Below are 15,950 nucleotides of genomic sequence, written 5' to 3'. Positions count from 1 at the left end.
AGTTTTAGTGAGTTACACAGTAAATGGTGGAATTCACCAAAACCTGTTCATTTATGGATTGTCCAACTTACTAGAAACAGTAACAAGAATCTGCTTGTGTTTCTTGGCCTGTTTATTTGGGAGCAGCAGCCCTGAGGCCATGCTGTAGGTAGAGATGGTAGAAAGGGTGTTGGTCAGTGAATTTCTGTGAATTGTTTTCAGCTGATTAAATTGTCAACCATTTCCAAGTGTGCCAACAATACTTCGTTGAGGAAATGTCAGTCCCAAATTGGAATTAAAATTCCACATTACTGAATTTGGATGGACAGGAAGGGATGCATCATATTTTCTTTGGAAGCAAGGAAAGTTTGCCACAAAAGAAATATTTTGGTCTGTTGCAGCAGAAAGGAACTTGCAGGTCCTTCCCTTTGGGGAAGGGCATATCTGAGCACACTGGGAGTGTGTGATGTGAGCAGGCAGCTCTTCTGAGATAAGTTCAGTGTGAGAGTTTCTTCTCTGGGAAGGTTTTTTGGTTCTAAAGCCAGTCTATTTGCAAATGAAGCTGAATTTTTGTAAATAAAACAGGGAAATTTGATCAGATGTCTGCATGAGAAAAGTTGATTTTCTGGTGAAATTGCTAACTATTGTTATTGTTGTCCAGTGTTAAGTTTTGTTAAGTGATACTTTCCTATGAAAACGTTTGTGAAGTTTCTAAGCTGCTACACCTATCCCTGTCCTGAGTTAAGAAAGGTTTGTCCTGCTAAACAAGTAGTTTAATGAGCAATATACAGGCAGTAGGTACAACTTCGTTACCCAGTGGTAAACTTTAGTAGTTTGAAATAGTGTTTGTATGAGCCAAATCTATTAAATTTTATGTTTCTGTTAAAGGTTTGAGATTTTCAAATTCATTTGAATATAATAAATAATAAATAATAATATATAATAATATAAATAAGGAAATAAATTTGGAAATACAGATTCAGGAAAGATATATTTACATGCCCAGAAGTTGTTAGCTTTTCATAGAATCATAGAATCCTTGGGGTTGGAAGGGACCTCGAAAGATCATCTAGTCCAACCCCCCCTGCCAGAGCAGGGCCACCTAGAGCACTTCGCATAGGAACGTGTCCAGGCGGGTTTTGAATGTCTCCAGTGAAGGAGACTCCACGACCCCCCTGGGCAGCCTGTTCCAGGGCTCTGTCACCCTTACAGGAAAAAAATTTTTCCGGATATTCAACTTGAACCTCCTGTGCTCCAATTTACACCCATTACCCCTTGTCCTATCACTGGTCACCACTGAGAAGAGCCTAACTCCATCTCCCTGACACTCACCCCTTACATGTTTGAAAACATTGATGAGGTCACCCCTCAGTCTCCTTTTCTCCAAACTAAAGAGACCCAGCTCCCTCAGCCTTTCCTCATAAGGGAGATGTTCCACTCCCTTCATCATCTTAGTAGCTCTGCGCTGGACTCTTTCAAGCACTTCCCTGTCCTTCTTGAACTGAGGGGCCCAGAACTGGACACAATACTCCAGGTGCGGCCTCACCAATGCAGAATAGAGGGGGAGGAGAACCTCTCTTGACCTACTAACCACCCCCTTTCTAATGCACCCCAGGATGCCATTGGCCTTCTTGGCCACAAGGGCACATTGCTGGCTCATGGTCATCTTCTTGTCAACCAGGACCCCCAGGTCTCTTTCACCTACACTGCTCTCCAGCAGGTCAGCCCCCAACCTATACTGGGCCATCGTGTTGTTCTTCCCCAAATGCAAAACTCTACACTTCCCCTTGTTGAATTTCATCATGTTTCTCCCTGTCCAACTCTCCAGCCTGTCCAAGTCTCTCTGAATGGCAGCACAGCCTTCTGGTGTGTCAGCCACTCCTCCCAGCTTAGTGTCATCAGCAAACTTGCTGAGGGTACATTCTATACCCTCATCCAAGTCGTTGATGAAGATAGTTCAAGTTGATAAATGAAAACTGGAAAACAGAATGGAGGGAGAGGTTTACTTGTCTAGGGTTTTTTGGGGGTTTGTTTGTTTGCTTTTTTTTCTTGCTAGTGCTATAGAGCCAAAGGAAGTGTCCATAATACTTGACTAATAGAAATCAGTTTTCAAAGTTGGCAAGGTGCTTGTGTAACTGGACAGGTAAGGTATAATAACAGAGTCTGGTTTTTTAGTGCAAAACATCTTCTTTTGTATCTGCATATGAAAATTTCTAGGCTGTTGTCAAAGATACCCCCTATCACTCAGTAAGAAAATAAAACTATGTCAGTTTGTTTACTGTAAACCCAAACCCAGTTTTACTCTGCCCAGCTTTCCCATATAGAAGACATGTGAGATTGCTTCACTTTTTCCACATGACTTTCCAGTGCTGAGATTTGCCAGTAATTTTCAGTCCAGTCTTCTGTCCCACTTGTGTTTAGCAGTAAAAAATGGGCAAAAATACTACTCCTCTTCCCCCTGGCATTTGCTTTGGAACAAAGTCTGGGGGATTTCAGATTCTTTCTGGGCCCACTGATATACTGCTTTCTGCATTAAATTTTCCCTGGTTTTTTTGTTTTTTGTAAGAGTGGATACGTAAATATCATTTTTATAGCTGAATAGTAGTCCAAATACCTAGGAGAACAAATACAGTTATGAATTGTACTAGCTAGTGCTTGGCACTCTGTATTTAAAATAAACCTTTCTGAAAAATCTAGGGGCATATGGGTGAGACAACCACGGCCTTTCAGAGGCTTCTGATGCTACAAAATAGGGTGTGAATGGTGTACTTTTCCTAAAGTAAAACAGAACCAGAGGTGGTCATGTGCATGGTAATATTGCAGCATTTGTGTTGGAACTCCCACAATCCCTGTAGTTTCTGGCAAGAATATTACTTGTTATCTTGAATAAACTGCTTTTGGAATTTAAGCAACTTTTAAAACATCTGTGGTTTTTTTTCATGTGGCTAAAGATGTAGTAGGAGATGTGTTAAGGCTTTTCATTTTCTAAATTGGATTTTATTATTCTTATTAGGTCATCCTTGGCAAGTATACCTGGCTTTCATATGAAGATGTATACATTAAAGCTGTTAATTTTGGAAATGGCTTGGCAGTATTGGGTCAACAACCAAAGACTAATATTGCTATCTTTTGTGAGACCAGAGCTGAGTGGATGATTGCAGCACAGGCTTGCTTTATGTGCAACTACCAGCGTAAGTATCTGTCTTTCCTTAAAATATTTGTCTTTGATCTTACAGTTTGAAAACAACCCTTTTTCTCCACTTTACACACTAAGAAGTCATTATATAAAAAGTTAATAGAGAGTATTTAAGACTCCATGTAAGTTGACTACATAATGCTGTGCACTATGTAATATTTGGCCTTACTGAGTGGAGAAATCTGTATCTCTTTGCAGCTTGGGTTCAGTAAATATATCTGGTTCAATGAATTTGTGAGAGGTTTGTTTTCTTTAAGTCTAAAATCAGTGCAGATTCCTGAGTTTTGGAAAACAAATAGAAATCACAGATGAATTCATTGACTTGGTTTCAGGAGCTGACGTCAAACCTTCATCTGTGTCTGTAAGTTTTGTTTTAACTGGATATTATCAACTCTTCAATTTGGATTTTTGGTTGGAGTTTATCGTATTGATATCTAAAAAGTGAAAAAGAATTACTGAGTCCTGAATTTATGTTGGATGGCTCTTTCAAATTAGAATTTTGCTTAATCAATCCTTTATCAAACCAGAAGTCGTTCCTTAGCTCAAACCTTATGCTGAGACTGATAGATTTAAAAATATTTTTGTGTTTTTCTTCTCTCATCCTCTTGACTTTCCCATAGTCCATTTCATGTCATGTAGGTCATCCTAATTTAACCTGAATGCTGATTTGAGACTATGCTCAAGGAAAAGCTTCAGTCCTAGCTATTACTTCAGAAACCTTTAAAAGTGTTTAGTTTTGGTGAGCTATTTCAAGTCAGCCCTGTCTCCTTCATAGTATCTGGTTTAAATCTCTGACTTACTGCCTACCTACACTGAAGATGCACATCAATTGGGCTTTTTCCAGACTTTGGAAACAAGCATAAAAGAAATTATATCATAAATGAAATGGTCCCTCTTTGCTCTAAGCATGAAAGATCACCAGAACAAAGGGGTTCGGTACTGAGTCCAGTACTGCTGAATATCTGAATGATTAGGCAGAGCATAGACACAGCAGGTCACAGGATGTTGGTAGGAGCAGCATTGGAGGCCAGGGCTGGTACTCAGAGGAAGAGTGGACTGTTGGGAGCTTCATGGAGTTCAGTGAAAGAATTAAACTCCTTTCTGTGTGCTTGAATAACCTTATGCAGCAGTGTAGGCTGGGGAGAACTGGATAGAGAGGAGTTTTGCAGAAAGGAATCTGTGGGTCCTGGTGATGCAAAATCTTCTTGCAGGGCAGCCTACAGTATCCTGGGTGGGAGTAACAGGATGGTAGGTCCATAGCAGGTAGTTGCCTACCTGCCAGCTACCTACTGTAGCAGGTAGGTCCAGGAGAGTGGTCCTTCTCCTCCATTTGGATGCTGGTGAGACCACATTTGACCAATGTACTTTTGGAGTACTTTGACCAATTTTGGGTTTTGCAGCAGAAAAAAAGGACCATGATGTACAGTAGTGAGTCCAGTGGAGAGCTGCCAAGGTGCTGGAGGGGTTGGAGAAGGTGACATAGAAGAGGCTGATAGAGTGGGGTCTGTTCAGCATCAAGATGAGGGAGTCGAGATCTTGTTGCTGTCTGAAACTCATGGGAGTGCACAGGGAGGATGAAGCCAATCTCTGCTTAAATTTTGCTGGAGGGCAGCAGGCAGAAACTGAATACAAGAAAATTTGATGTTGTAAGAAACACCTTAATTGTGAGGGTGCCTACATAGCAGAACAGGGTTCTCCATTCTTGGGGGTACTTAAAACCAGCCTAACCATGGCCCTGAGCACTCTGCTCTTACGAGTTGTTCTGTGCAGATGCCTTCCAGCCTAAATTCAGTGTGATTTTTTTTTTGGATCCTTTCTTCTGGGAGGGGCTGCAGCTAAACTTGCCTGCCAGAGAGGTTGTTGCAAAGGTTGTTCTTGGATTTTTACAATTATGTGTCTCATCATAAAATGTCAGTTCCCATTTGTCAGTTTTAGGATCTGTTAGATTCCTAGTGGTTATCCTAGGAATGTAAAGGCTTGTATCAGTTATTTTTCCTTTGGAAGTGAAGCACTCTTAAAAATCCTAGGAAGATTTTGTAATTTGAAGAAAAAAAAAAACAAAACAACCCAAGATTGTGGATGGATGTAGTGTATAGAATGGTATGCATGTGTTTTTAGTTCTGTTGGAGTCATGTTTTAAGTTCCCTTCTTGAGACGTGCTTTGGCCCAGTGTCTGACGTGGTATTTAGCATCTAAGCTGTCATCTCACATGAACTTGGCTGACTTGTGTGCTGGCAGATGATGTATCCTGCACTCTTCACGTAGTCAGTTTGCTGAATGAGTTATAACATTCAAGCTGATATTGAAGTAATGGGGCAAGATGTTGCTAAATGACTTGCATTAACATTTTGCAGTTTACAAGTTTCACAACAGCTAATTGCTGTGTGGTGGTGTTGTAACATACTTTCTGGATGTGAAATAAATCACATCTGATGCTACGTGCTCAGAACTGGTGCCAAGAGAACAGGTTCATTTGCTTTGTGCCTGGTGTTGGAGAGAATGCCTTTTGTACTTCAGAATTAGAATGGGGAAACTAATCTTTATGTTCTGGATTACTTGTGAAAAGAAGTGGTTTTATGATTAAACATACTTGATTTATTGTAAATTTTACACTGAAGCTCTCTAAGCCTTGTATTTGCAGGAGGTTGAGTAGAATTGGTAGTTCAAAAATGGAAAAGTAAAATCTAACATGAAAACAGATATTCTTATGAAGTATCTCTTCTAAACCTGTGTCATGAGCTTTTCACCAGTGTGAACAGATAAAACACTTGACTGTAGAACCAGCTAATGAAATAAATAGAAAAGGTTGTTTCATTTTTCAATCCTGCCTTCCTGAAGCTTGAGCAGATGTGGTTTTGTCAGAACTGATTTAGATGAAGCCTTTAAGAGGTCTGTTTACTTTTTTTTTCGTACATAGGATGGATTCTGAAGTACTGAGTTTACCATGTTAGTTATATTGAAATAAATGACAAAAATTCTATTTGTTTCTTTAGGGCTAGGCTTTGTTGCTGGATATTAGCAGGCAAATGTGGTGGTGGTGGTGAGATTTTGTTTCTTTTTGTCACTTTCAGAACAATATTCTTTAGAAATCCAGGTATCAAAGAGTCACTTGTACTATTGCATATGTAAAAATGAACATAGGAACAAGGAAAAAGGAACAAGGGGAAAAAGGAGAGGAAAAAAAAAATACATAAACTTCCAGATTTGTCTGAAAGACAAAAGTTTTGGGTGTCAGTGTGAAGATGTGAGAATTTCACAGCTCTTTTTCATCTCTGACACCAGTAGAGCATCATATAAATGATACATCTCTCATTTGTCCTCGAGGTACTTCTTTGTAGATGAGTAATTAACTACACTAATGTAGGAATTTCAGAGATGATGCTTTTCTTTCCAGGCAGTGTGTTGTCTTGGTTGTGCTTGTTGGCCTGGGGAATCTGAATTTCTGCAAGATGTTTATAGAACAGGGGTCACTGCAGTATGTAGAAAGAGCTCGTGGGAACTAGGAGAGGCACTCTGCTGGACTTTGCTCCCACCAAATTAAAGAAAACACAGTGCATGTGCATTTGCCCTGCAACAGTTCTGAACTATGATGGACTGTTTTAACCAGGAAAAAATAAGTAGAGGTTAATTATTTACTTTTCTGCAAAACTGCTTTAGGGTTCTTTCTTAGTAAGCTGCAGAGGGTAACTCCGTGGATTTCAGATCTTAGAATACAACAGTTTGAATGTATTTTTTTTTTTTCTGCAGTGAACATAATGTAAGTACAGACATAATCATAGAATCATAGAATAGGCTGGGTTGGAAGGGACCTCAGAGATCATCGAGTCCAACCCTTGAATGTACTGTGTAATGTACTGTGTGTCTTTCTAAAATTGTCTTGTTGAGTATTCAACCAAATTGACATTAAAGCACAGGAAATTCAGTTACCTGATGTAAACGAAACTTCCAGCACTGGTGTTTTAATTGTTAATGATTGTGCTGATTGACCTTACAACTTTTTTTGAGGTGCCCTTGTTTAGCATTTTGCTTGAAAAATGGGAAAATACTAGTTTTTGAGAGCAGTACCTATCTGCCTTCTTGGTCTGCCTCTTTCTTCCCCAGCCCCTTCCTGTCTTTCTCATGAGCTTCCCATAAAAATGGCAGTACATTAAATATTATTTTAAAATTGTTAATATGAAATAGTTGTTGTTTAACACTTGCTAATGAGATGTTCTTAAATACAGGAATCAGTGTTTCTAATAGACATTTTTTAATAGTCTTTATTTGCTCTTTATTCTCAGTTCATTGTATAAAGACTGTTACAATTAAATCTTTGTTTTAAATAGATGGGAAAATATTAAAGTCAGATTTGTTACTGACAGACAGACAATCAGATGGTGACATGTCTTACAACCTTATAATTTGTTACTAACAGGGCTAATAATAAAGCATGTGAATTCTGAAAAGAGAAGTCATGTCAATGGAAGTTGTTTCTTTCCTGTGTACAAGGGGACTGGGAGCAGATGCTTCCATTTAAAATGGTAAAACCATGAATGTACAAGAGTGGATCTAGAAGAGAATTGCACAGGCTAATGTGTTCTGGTATCTCCAGTTAGAAAAATTCTTTGGAAAATGGTTGAAAAATAGTAGAGTCACACAGACAATGATTCTTTTTTCCTTGTTCTCAGTGTAACTGGCAATTCTGCTCTGTTTAAATTCACATAATACCAACTTTTATTAAAGCATACTCATTTGCCTGATGGAGAAGAGGTTAATCTCAGCCCTGTCTTGTCAACTATACTTTGAGCTGTAAAATAGAAGTTCATTATTTCCCCTCCATTTTCTGTTTCAGTTGTTACTCTGTATGCTACTCTGGGAGGCCCAGCAATAGTACATGGACTGAATGAAACAGAGGTGACCACCATCATTACTAGTAAAGAATTGATGCAGACAAAACTGAAGGTCAGAAAACTGTTCCCTTATCTCCTTCCAGTGTATCTGTTGATTATTGTTAAAAGGCCTGGTTCCATTGTGCAGAGCAGTGATTTATTGCCTTTCTATAGGGCAGACACTTGTTTTAGAATAAGATTTATGTATCTGTCTTCATGTGCTGAGAAAAACTCCAGTTAGCCTTCAGTGGGATTTGGGCTTCTCAATGACTTATGAGACCAGAATGAGCAATTTGCATTAATGAAGAGCTGCAGTGCTCTGCTACCTGTAAAAGAAACTGCCATGGTTTCTGGGTAGACTTAGTGCCTATAAATGTAAGCTGAAGCAAATGGGAAGAACAGAAAAATGTATAAAGTGTATATGAATGGCTAAAAGTGATCATGCTTCTGGTTTATTGTTGGATGTTTTCCCAGCAGAGAATGGCTCTTAAGTCTAAAGATGGGGTTCTTAGAGTTGGAGCTGTTTTCCAGTATGGGGGAAAGCATATTAAATATTGAATACAGTAAAAAAAAAAAAAGATCTACTGACCCAGTAGATAAACCCTACTAGATAAATTTATCTACTGACCCAGTAGATAGACCCAGTAAGATTTATCTACTTTCCCTCCCAAAAAGAAGTCACTAGATTGGATGTGTATACACATTTATCTTATCACACAGAGAATAAATTTCTGCTGCTACAGATGATAATTATCTCTTTTACTGAAACTCTAATAATTGTTTAAAAACTATTAAAAAATGGTGTTTAACCTAATGATTTTCTGTGTATTTGCTAGCTTTTGCTTGTTTTCAATATCATAGTAATAAAGGAGCAACATTATTGTCAGCTCAATGTTGCCAGCTGCCCGGAACCTTTTCTTCACAGGGTTCTTTGAGAGTGGAAAGTCAATTATCTCTGCAAATCTTTTCTTGAAATAAGATCCAGATCAGTAAATGGCTGGAAAAGTTTTTTGGACTTGTAAGTGGAAAGTTAAGTTAGTCCTGCAAATCTAAATGTGGAAAGTTTCAAGTTTTGCAGCTGTTTGAGCTAGGCAAGTTTCTGCTCCAGTATTTAAAAACCTCATATTTTATGTCAGTGGGGTTTTTATTGTGTACAGTAGATGGATTTTTTTTTTTTTTTTTCCCTTCTTGTTGGCACAAACCTCACTCAGGATGTCTGAACACACGTTCATTTCCACAGGAAATTGTCTCCCAAGTTCCACTGCTCAGACACATTATTACAGTGGATGGCAAACCAACAACGTGGTCAGAGTTCCCCAAGGGTGTCATTGTTCACACTATGGCTTCTGTGCAAGCAATGGGGGCCAAGGCAGATGCTGGTAGGTTATCCCTTCTTCTGCTAAATGTAGTGTCTTAAGATTCCATTGTATTCAGTAGTTACTTCTGTGCTTTTTCATGCTTGCAGAATTTTTTTAACACTTGAAGGCATAAGAATATTGTTGTAGGAGTTGGGTGGGTGGTTAATCCACCTGCTGTTGGTGTTCAGGGCAATGGCAGGTTTGCTCCCAGCATCATAGAATCATAGAATCACAGAATGGGCTGGGTTGGAAGGGACCTCAGAGATCATCAAGTCCAACCCTTGATCCACTCCCCCCGTGGTTCCCAGCCCATGGCACTCAGTGCCACATCCAGGCTCTTTGGAAAGATCTCCAGACACGGAGAATCCACTACTTCCCTGGGCAGCCCATTCCAATGCCTGATCACCCTCTCCAGAAAGAAATTCTTTCTCATCTCCAACCTAAACCTCCCCTGGCACAACTTGAGACCCTGCCCTCTTGTCTTGCTGAGAGTTGCCTGGGAAAAGAGACCGACCCCCCCCTGGCTCCAACCTCCATGACCAACACCAACAGGAAAAAAATAGAGCTGTGATTCCTTAGCTCCTTGAGATGTGTCTGTGTACTATGTAAAAAAGTCTGAGCCTTCTTTCTTTTAAATCTTGCATGGTACACACTGTAGTAAAGGAACATCATCTTTGTCAAGCTAAGCATTCATAAATTGTGGAATGCTGTAATGAATTGTTTATGGTCAGGCATGAACATATTGAGTACAGGAGCTTCTGCTTACGTTTTTTACTTTATTTATTGTGCAGGATGGACAGGATTCAGTGAGTGGGAAATTATTATTAAATATGCTTTCAGGTCTTCTCTTTCAGCATCTATGTTGTCCCATGTATTGCATATCATGCAGTTTTTCCCCTGAATAAACATGTTTTCCTGTTTTCTTGCTCTCAGTGCCAGTATTTTTAAAAAAGGCACTTCAGTCCTATTAAAGCTATTGAACTTTCCTATATTTACAGCATATTTCCTATATTTACAGCAACTGGACTGCATGTTGGCTGAGCAGGGCCTTGCTGCAGGTGTTGTGAATGAGTCAGTGCTGTTCCCCAAGAGGGAGAGGAGGAGGAATGACCCCATGGAGCCAGTGCAGTGTAACTTTCCAAACTCAGTGGCATTTTTGAGAAGTTACAGCTCTGTCCATTTTTCTCTCCTCTGCAGAAATATGGAAAAAATAATAGAGAAAAAGTTGTCATGGTAGACCAGAACAGTTGCTCGAAGTATTCCCCAGCTAATGCAAAGAAAGTTCCTACTTTTTGTGAAGGAGCTGGAACTTGACCACAATCTTTTCAAAATAAAGCAAAATATAATTGCAGTAATCATGTACTGTCATAGTGAAATGGCTGCTGAAATACATTGGTGTATCACATCTCCTAGGCTCTAGATAGTAGACAAAAAAAGGAGGTAGTGTTGTATCTCTTAGGCTCTTCACTGATTTATACGTTTTCTTTTTTAATGTGAATTACAGGAAATAAACAGCAGGCCAGACCTGTGCCCTCAGATATTGCAGTGATCATGTATACAAGTGGATCCACAGGAGTTCCCAAAGGAGTTATGATCTCCCATTGCAATATAATTGCTGGGATAACTGGAATGGCTGAGAGGATTCCAAATCTGGGGTAAGTACCTACAGTTTACTTCCCAGAAATTAAAGTAGTCATGAAGTTGTATATAATTTTAGGTTAATTACTGTGTATGGTACTAATTGTTCTCCATTTCCTTGTCTGGGACACATTTTACTGTGTGCTGATGCTTGGGCATCTATCTGCTGGTACTGCATTAAATAATATGTGCTTCATGTGCTATTTGTTTTCTCATCTTCTGTATGTGGGCAAGACTGGGACACACAAGCCCATGAAAGCTTCCCTAAGCAGTAATTCCTTTGTTTAGTGTTAATTTCTGTGGTTTCTTTCCGTTTGGTAAGGTTTTCAAAGCTGTCCACAGAGTTGCCTTTGCAACCATAACATAGTCCTCTTGGGATGAATAAAAATCACACTTTGTTCATGCCATAAACCTGCATTATGTAGGACATGACTTGAAACTCTACCCATGTTATTTGAAAAATGTTCTCAAGCTCAAAGGCATTTTTTCACTTTCTTTGGTTCTGGGTGAGCTCTGTGTAGATTGACCTTACTGACTCATCTTAGGGCTCTAATGGTACAACATAACCCTATCCAGTTGGCGGCCGGTCACTAGTGGTATCCCCCAGGGATCAGTATTGGGCCCAGTTCTGTTTAATATCTTTATCGATGACTTAGACGAAGGGATTGAGTCCATCATCAGCAAATTTGCAGATGACACCAAGCTGGGAGGAAGTGTGGACCAACTCGAAGGCAGGAGGGCTCTGCAGAGGGACCTGGACAGACTAGAGAGCTGGGCCGATTCCAACGGGATGAGGTTCAACAAGGCCAAGTGCCGGGTCCTGCACTTTGGCCACAACAACCCCATGGGGAGCTCCAGGCTGGGCACAGAGTGGCTGGAGAGCAGCCAGGCAGAAAGGGACCTGGGAGTCTGGATTGACAGGAAGCTGAACATGAGCCAGCAGTGTGCCCAGGTGGCCAAGAAGGCCAATGGCATCCTGGCCTGTATCAGAAACAGCGTCACCAGCAGGTCCAGGGAGGTGATTCTGCCCCTGTACTCAGCACTGGTTAGGCCACACCTCGAGTCCTGTGTCCAGTTCTGGGCCCCTCAGTTTAAGAAGGATGTAGAGGTCCTGGAGCAGGTCCAAAGGAGGGCAACCAGGCTGGTGAAGGGACTCGAGCACAGGCCCTATGAGGAGAGGCTGAGGGAGCTGGGGCTGTTCAGCCTGAAGAAGAGGAGGCTCAGGGGAGACCTCATTGCTGTCTACAACTCCCTGAAAGGAGGCTGTAGCCAGGTGGGAACTGGACTCTTTTCACAGACGACCTTCAACAAGACAAGAGGACACAGTCTTAAGTTGTGCCAGGGGAGGTTTAGGTTAGATATTAGAAAGAATTTCTTCACGGAGAGGGTGATTAGGCTATGGAATGGACTGCCCGGTGAGGTGGTAGATTCTCCATCCCTGGAGACATTTAAAAAAAGACTGGATGTGGCACTCAGTGCCATGGTCTAGCAACTGGTCCGGTGGGTCAAGGGTTGGACTAGATGATCTCTGAGGTCCCTTCCAACCCGGCTAATTCTATGATTCTATGATAATTCTATGTTTCTACAGGGAAAAAGACATCTATATTGGCTATTTGCCTCTTGCCCATGTTCTGGAGCTGAGTGCAGAACTTGTGTGTCTGTCCCATGGATGCCGCATTGGATACTCTTCACCTCAGACGTTAGCTGACCAGGTGTGTGTTGATGTTAATAAAAATGTTTGTTAAGCATATGTTTAATGTTAAGCATATGTTTAATGTTTAAAAAAAAATAAATGACTTGCATCAGATCTTTTTAATACATCTTTAAGAACATCACAACAGATCTTGCTTTCTGCAGTTTATGAGAACAGAATATTGGTGGCTATGACTGGTACTCTGCACCCATTTAAATGTTCAAGTATAATTGAAATGAAAATGATTGTTTGAAAAACGTGATATGTCATTTTGTTTCTCGTGTTAAAAAGCTTGAGTGTGTCTGCTAGTAAACGTGTTCTTTGCTTTAGTCCTCCAAAATAAAGAAAGGAAGCAAAGGTGATGTTACTACGCTTAAGCCAACCCTAATGGCAGCTGTCCCAGTAAGTATTTGAAGGGTAAATGTTTTTTTAAATTATTGTAAAAATATAATTGTCATCTTAATAAAATTAATGCATTGGTCATCTAAAAAAAAAGGAAGAACCTTGGTTGTTAAACTAGCTTAAAATATTTATTTGTATGGTTGGGAGAAACATTCATCATGGGAGTGTCAGCATTTCTGAAAGTTGAAAATAGCTGTGGGGATTAGGCTCTCATTTTAATTAGTCATCTGTTAATTCTAGTAAATAAATGGAATGAAGATAGTTGGCAGCAGGCAGCATGAGGTTTAGTGCTCCTGCTCAGATGTTTGCTTTCCTCCTTTCTGTCATCTCCTCTTGGCAGTGGAAGAGGAAGCAACGTGGGGGTCAGTTGTCATCTGAAATGTATTAGAGTTTCTAGATAATGTGTCCATTTTTTTTAATCCTGAATTTAGTATTTGTTTGAGTTGAAGTTAATCTCTTCATGTGACTAGGAAATTATGGATCGGATCTACAAAAATGTCATGAACAAAGTGAATGAAATGACTCCTTTCCAGCGGAATCTATTTATATTGGCCTACAACTACAAAATGGAACAGATTTCCAAAGGTTACACTACCCCACTCTGTGACAGGTAATTTTGATTTTGTTTATGATGGCACTAAAAAGATGCTTATCTAAGTGGTAATACACGAGTAGTATTTTTTATGTCTCTTTGTTGGATTTGTTCATGTTCAAAGCATCAAAAGTAAAACCAAGCGTGCACATTGCAGCAACAAATCAGTAGTTTGGATGAGGGTTTTAAATGTTTACTGATGTGACTTTAGTGAGTGCTGTTTAACCTGAAACTGGTTGGAGATGTGATAAAAATAATGCAATGAATACAAGACTTTTTTGTGATACAATTCTTTGGTAAGATGGGATGTCTGTCCTATTGATAACTTCCCATTTTCCCAGAAGGGAATCACAGAATATCTCAAGGTGAAAGGAGCCCATAGGAATCATAGCCCAACTCCCAGCTTCAGTGAGACTAAAGGATAATAGAATTGCAAAAATTTGTACACCTTGTTGAAATTATTTTTGAGGAGAAAATCACAGAACTTTACTGTCATAATGAGTCTTAGTTCTCAAAATACTGAACCCATCTTCAAATTAAAACATGGAAACAAGCTAAAAAATCTGTGCCTGTGTTTCCCAATCCTTGAATGTGCTCCTGCAGAGTTTTCCTTGAATGCCACGCACTGGTCTACCTGGATTTCAGCAAAGCCTTTGACACCGTCCCCCATAGCATTCTCCTGGAAAAGCTGTCAGGCCACAGCTTGGACAGGAGCACCCTGTGCTGGGTTAGGAACTGGCTGGAGGGCCGGGCCCAGAGAGTGGTGCTGAACGGGGCTGCATCAAAATGGCGGCTGTGGTGTCCCCCAGGGATCAGTGTTGGGCCCAGTTCTGTTTAATATCTTTATCGACGACTTAGACGAAGGGATTGAGTCCATCATCAGCAAATTCGCAGATGACACCAAGCTGGGAGGAAGTGTGGACCAACTCGAAGGCAGGAGGGCTCTGCAGAGGGACCTGGACAGACTGGAGAGTTGGGCTGATTCCAACGGGATGAGGTTTAACAAGGCCAAGTGCCGGGTCCTGCACTTTGGCCACAACAACCCCATGGGGAGCTCCAGGCTGGGGACAGAGTGGCTGAGAGCAGCCAGGCAGAAAGGGACCTGGGAGTCTGGATTGACAGGAAGCTGAACAGGAGGCAGCAGTGTGCCCAGGTGGCCAAGAAGGCCAATGGCATCCTGGCCTGTATCAAAAACAGCGTCACCAGCAGGTCCAGGGAGGTGATTCTTCCCCTGTACTCAGCACTGGTTAGGCCACACCTCGAGTACTGTGTCCAGTTCTGGGCCTCTCAGTTTAAGAAGGATGTAGAGGTCCTGGAACAGGTCCAAAGGAGGGCAACCAGGCTGGTGAAGGGACTCGAGCACAGGCCCTATGAGGAGAGGCTGAGAGAGCTGGGGCTGTTCAGCCTGAAGAAGAGGAGGCTCAGGGGAGACCTCATTGCTGTCTACAACTACCTGAAAGGAGGCTGTAGCGAGGTGGGAACTGGACTCTTTTGCCAGACGACCTTCAACAAGACAAGAGGATACAGTCTTAAGTTGTGCCAGGGGAGGTTTAGGTTAGATATTAGAAAGAATTTCTTCACGGAGAGGGTGATCAGGCTATGGAATGGACTGCCCGGTGAGGTGGTAGATTCTCCGTCCCTGGAGACATTTAAAAAAAGACTGGATGTGGCACTCAGTGCCATGGTCTAGCAACTGCTCCGGTGGGTCAAGGGTTGGACTAGATGATCTCTGAGGTCCCTTCCAACCCGGCTGATTCTATGATTCTATGTTTACTTGAAAATGGTGGAAACTTTGAATTCAGAGAGCAAGTTAGGTACTCATTTTGTTCCTATGCAACAAACTTGTACTCTTACCTTTTGCTTTTTAGCCTCATTTTCCGGAAAGTCCGGATGCTGCTAGGTGGGAAAATCCGGATCCTGCTGTGTGGAGGAGCCCCCCTCTCAGCAGCCACTCAGCGTTTTATGAACATTTGTTTCTGTTGCCCTGTAGGACAGGGCTATGGGCTCACTGAATCAGCTGGAGCTGGGACAATCACAGAAGGTGGGTGTCAGTGCCTCCCTCTGGGTGCTGCGATCCCTTCTGAGCCCTCTGCACGTGTCCTCTTGGACTGTCTCTTTGCTTGGTGTGTGGCACCCAACATCTGTGGGGAATCCTGGGAATGAGAGAAATGTGTAAAGCAGTAGGAGTCCTCATTTTGACACGTTGTGTGCTAAGGCAGGTGAG

The 15,950-nt window shown here is 41.2% G+C and overlaps 1 protein-coding gene across 6 annotated transcripts in view; it reads left to right on the top strand.

The window, feature by feature from the left end:
* ACSL3 (acyl-CoA synthetase long chain family member 3) overlaps nt 1-15,950 on the top strand; it is a 51,101-nt gene that overhangs the window by 20,181 nt on the left and 14,970 nt on the right. For all 6 annotated transcript variants that reach the window (XR_003987887.1, XM_030456029.1, XM_030456034.1 and 3 more), the window contains 8 exons: nt 2,993-3,170; nt 8,007-8,116; nt 9,284-9,422; nt 10,906-11,056; nt 12,628-12,751; nt 13,063-13,134; nt 13,605-13,744; nt 15,595-15,767. Coding sequence is in view for 5 of the 6 variants with exons in the window: in XM_030456029.1 (XP_030311889.1) it covers nt 2,993-3,170; nt 8,007-8,116; nt 9,284-9,422; nt 10,906-11,056; nt 12,628-12,751; nt 13,063-13,134; nt 13,605-13,744; nt 15,595-15,767 (1,087 nt within the window). In the remaining variant the exon portion in view is untranslated. The remainder of the gene's footprint in view (nt 1-2,992; nt 3,171-8,006; nt 8,117-9,283; nt 9,423-10,905; nt 11,057-12,627; nt 12,752-13,062; nt 13,135-13,604; nt 13,745-15,594; nt 15,768-15,950) is intronic.

The sequence above is a fragment of the Calypte anna genome, chromosome 9 (assembly GCF_003957555.1).
Source record: "Calypte anna isolate BGI_N300 chromosome 9, bCalAnn1_v1.p, whole genome shotgun sequence".
Lineage (NCBI taxonomy): Eukaryota > Metazoa > Chordata > Aves > Apodiformes > Trochilidae > Calypte > Calypte anna.
The sequence above is the reverse complement of the archived record's forward strand: the minus strand, read 5'-3'. Positions and strand labels throughout refer to the sequence as shown.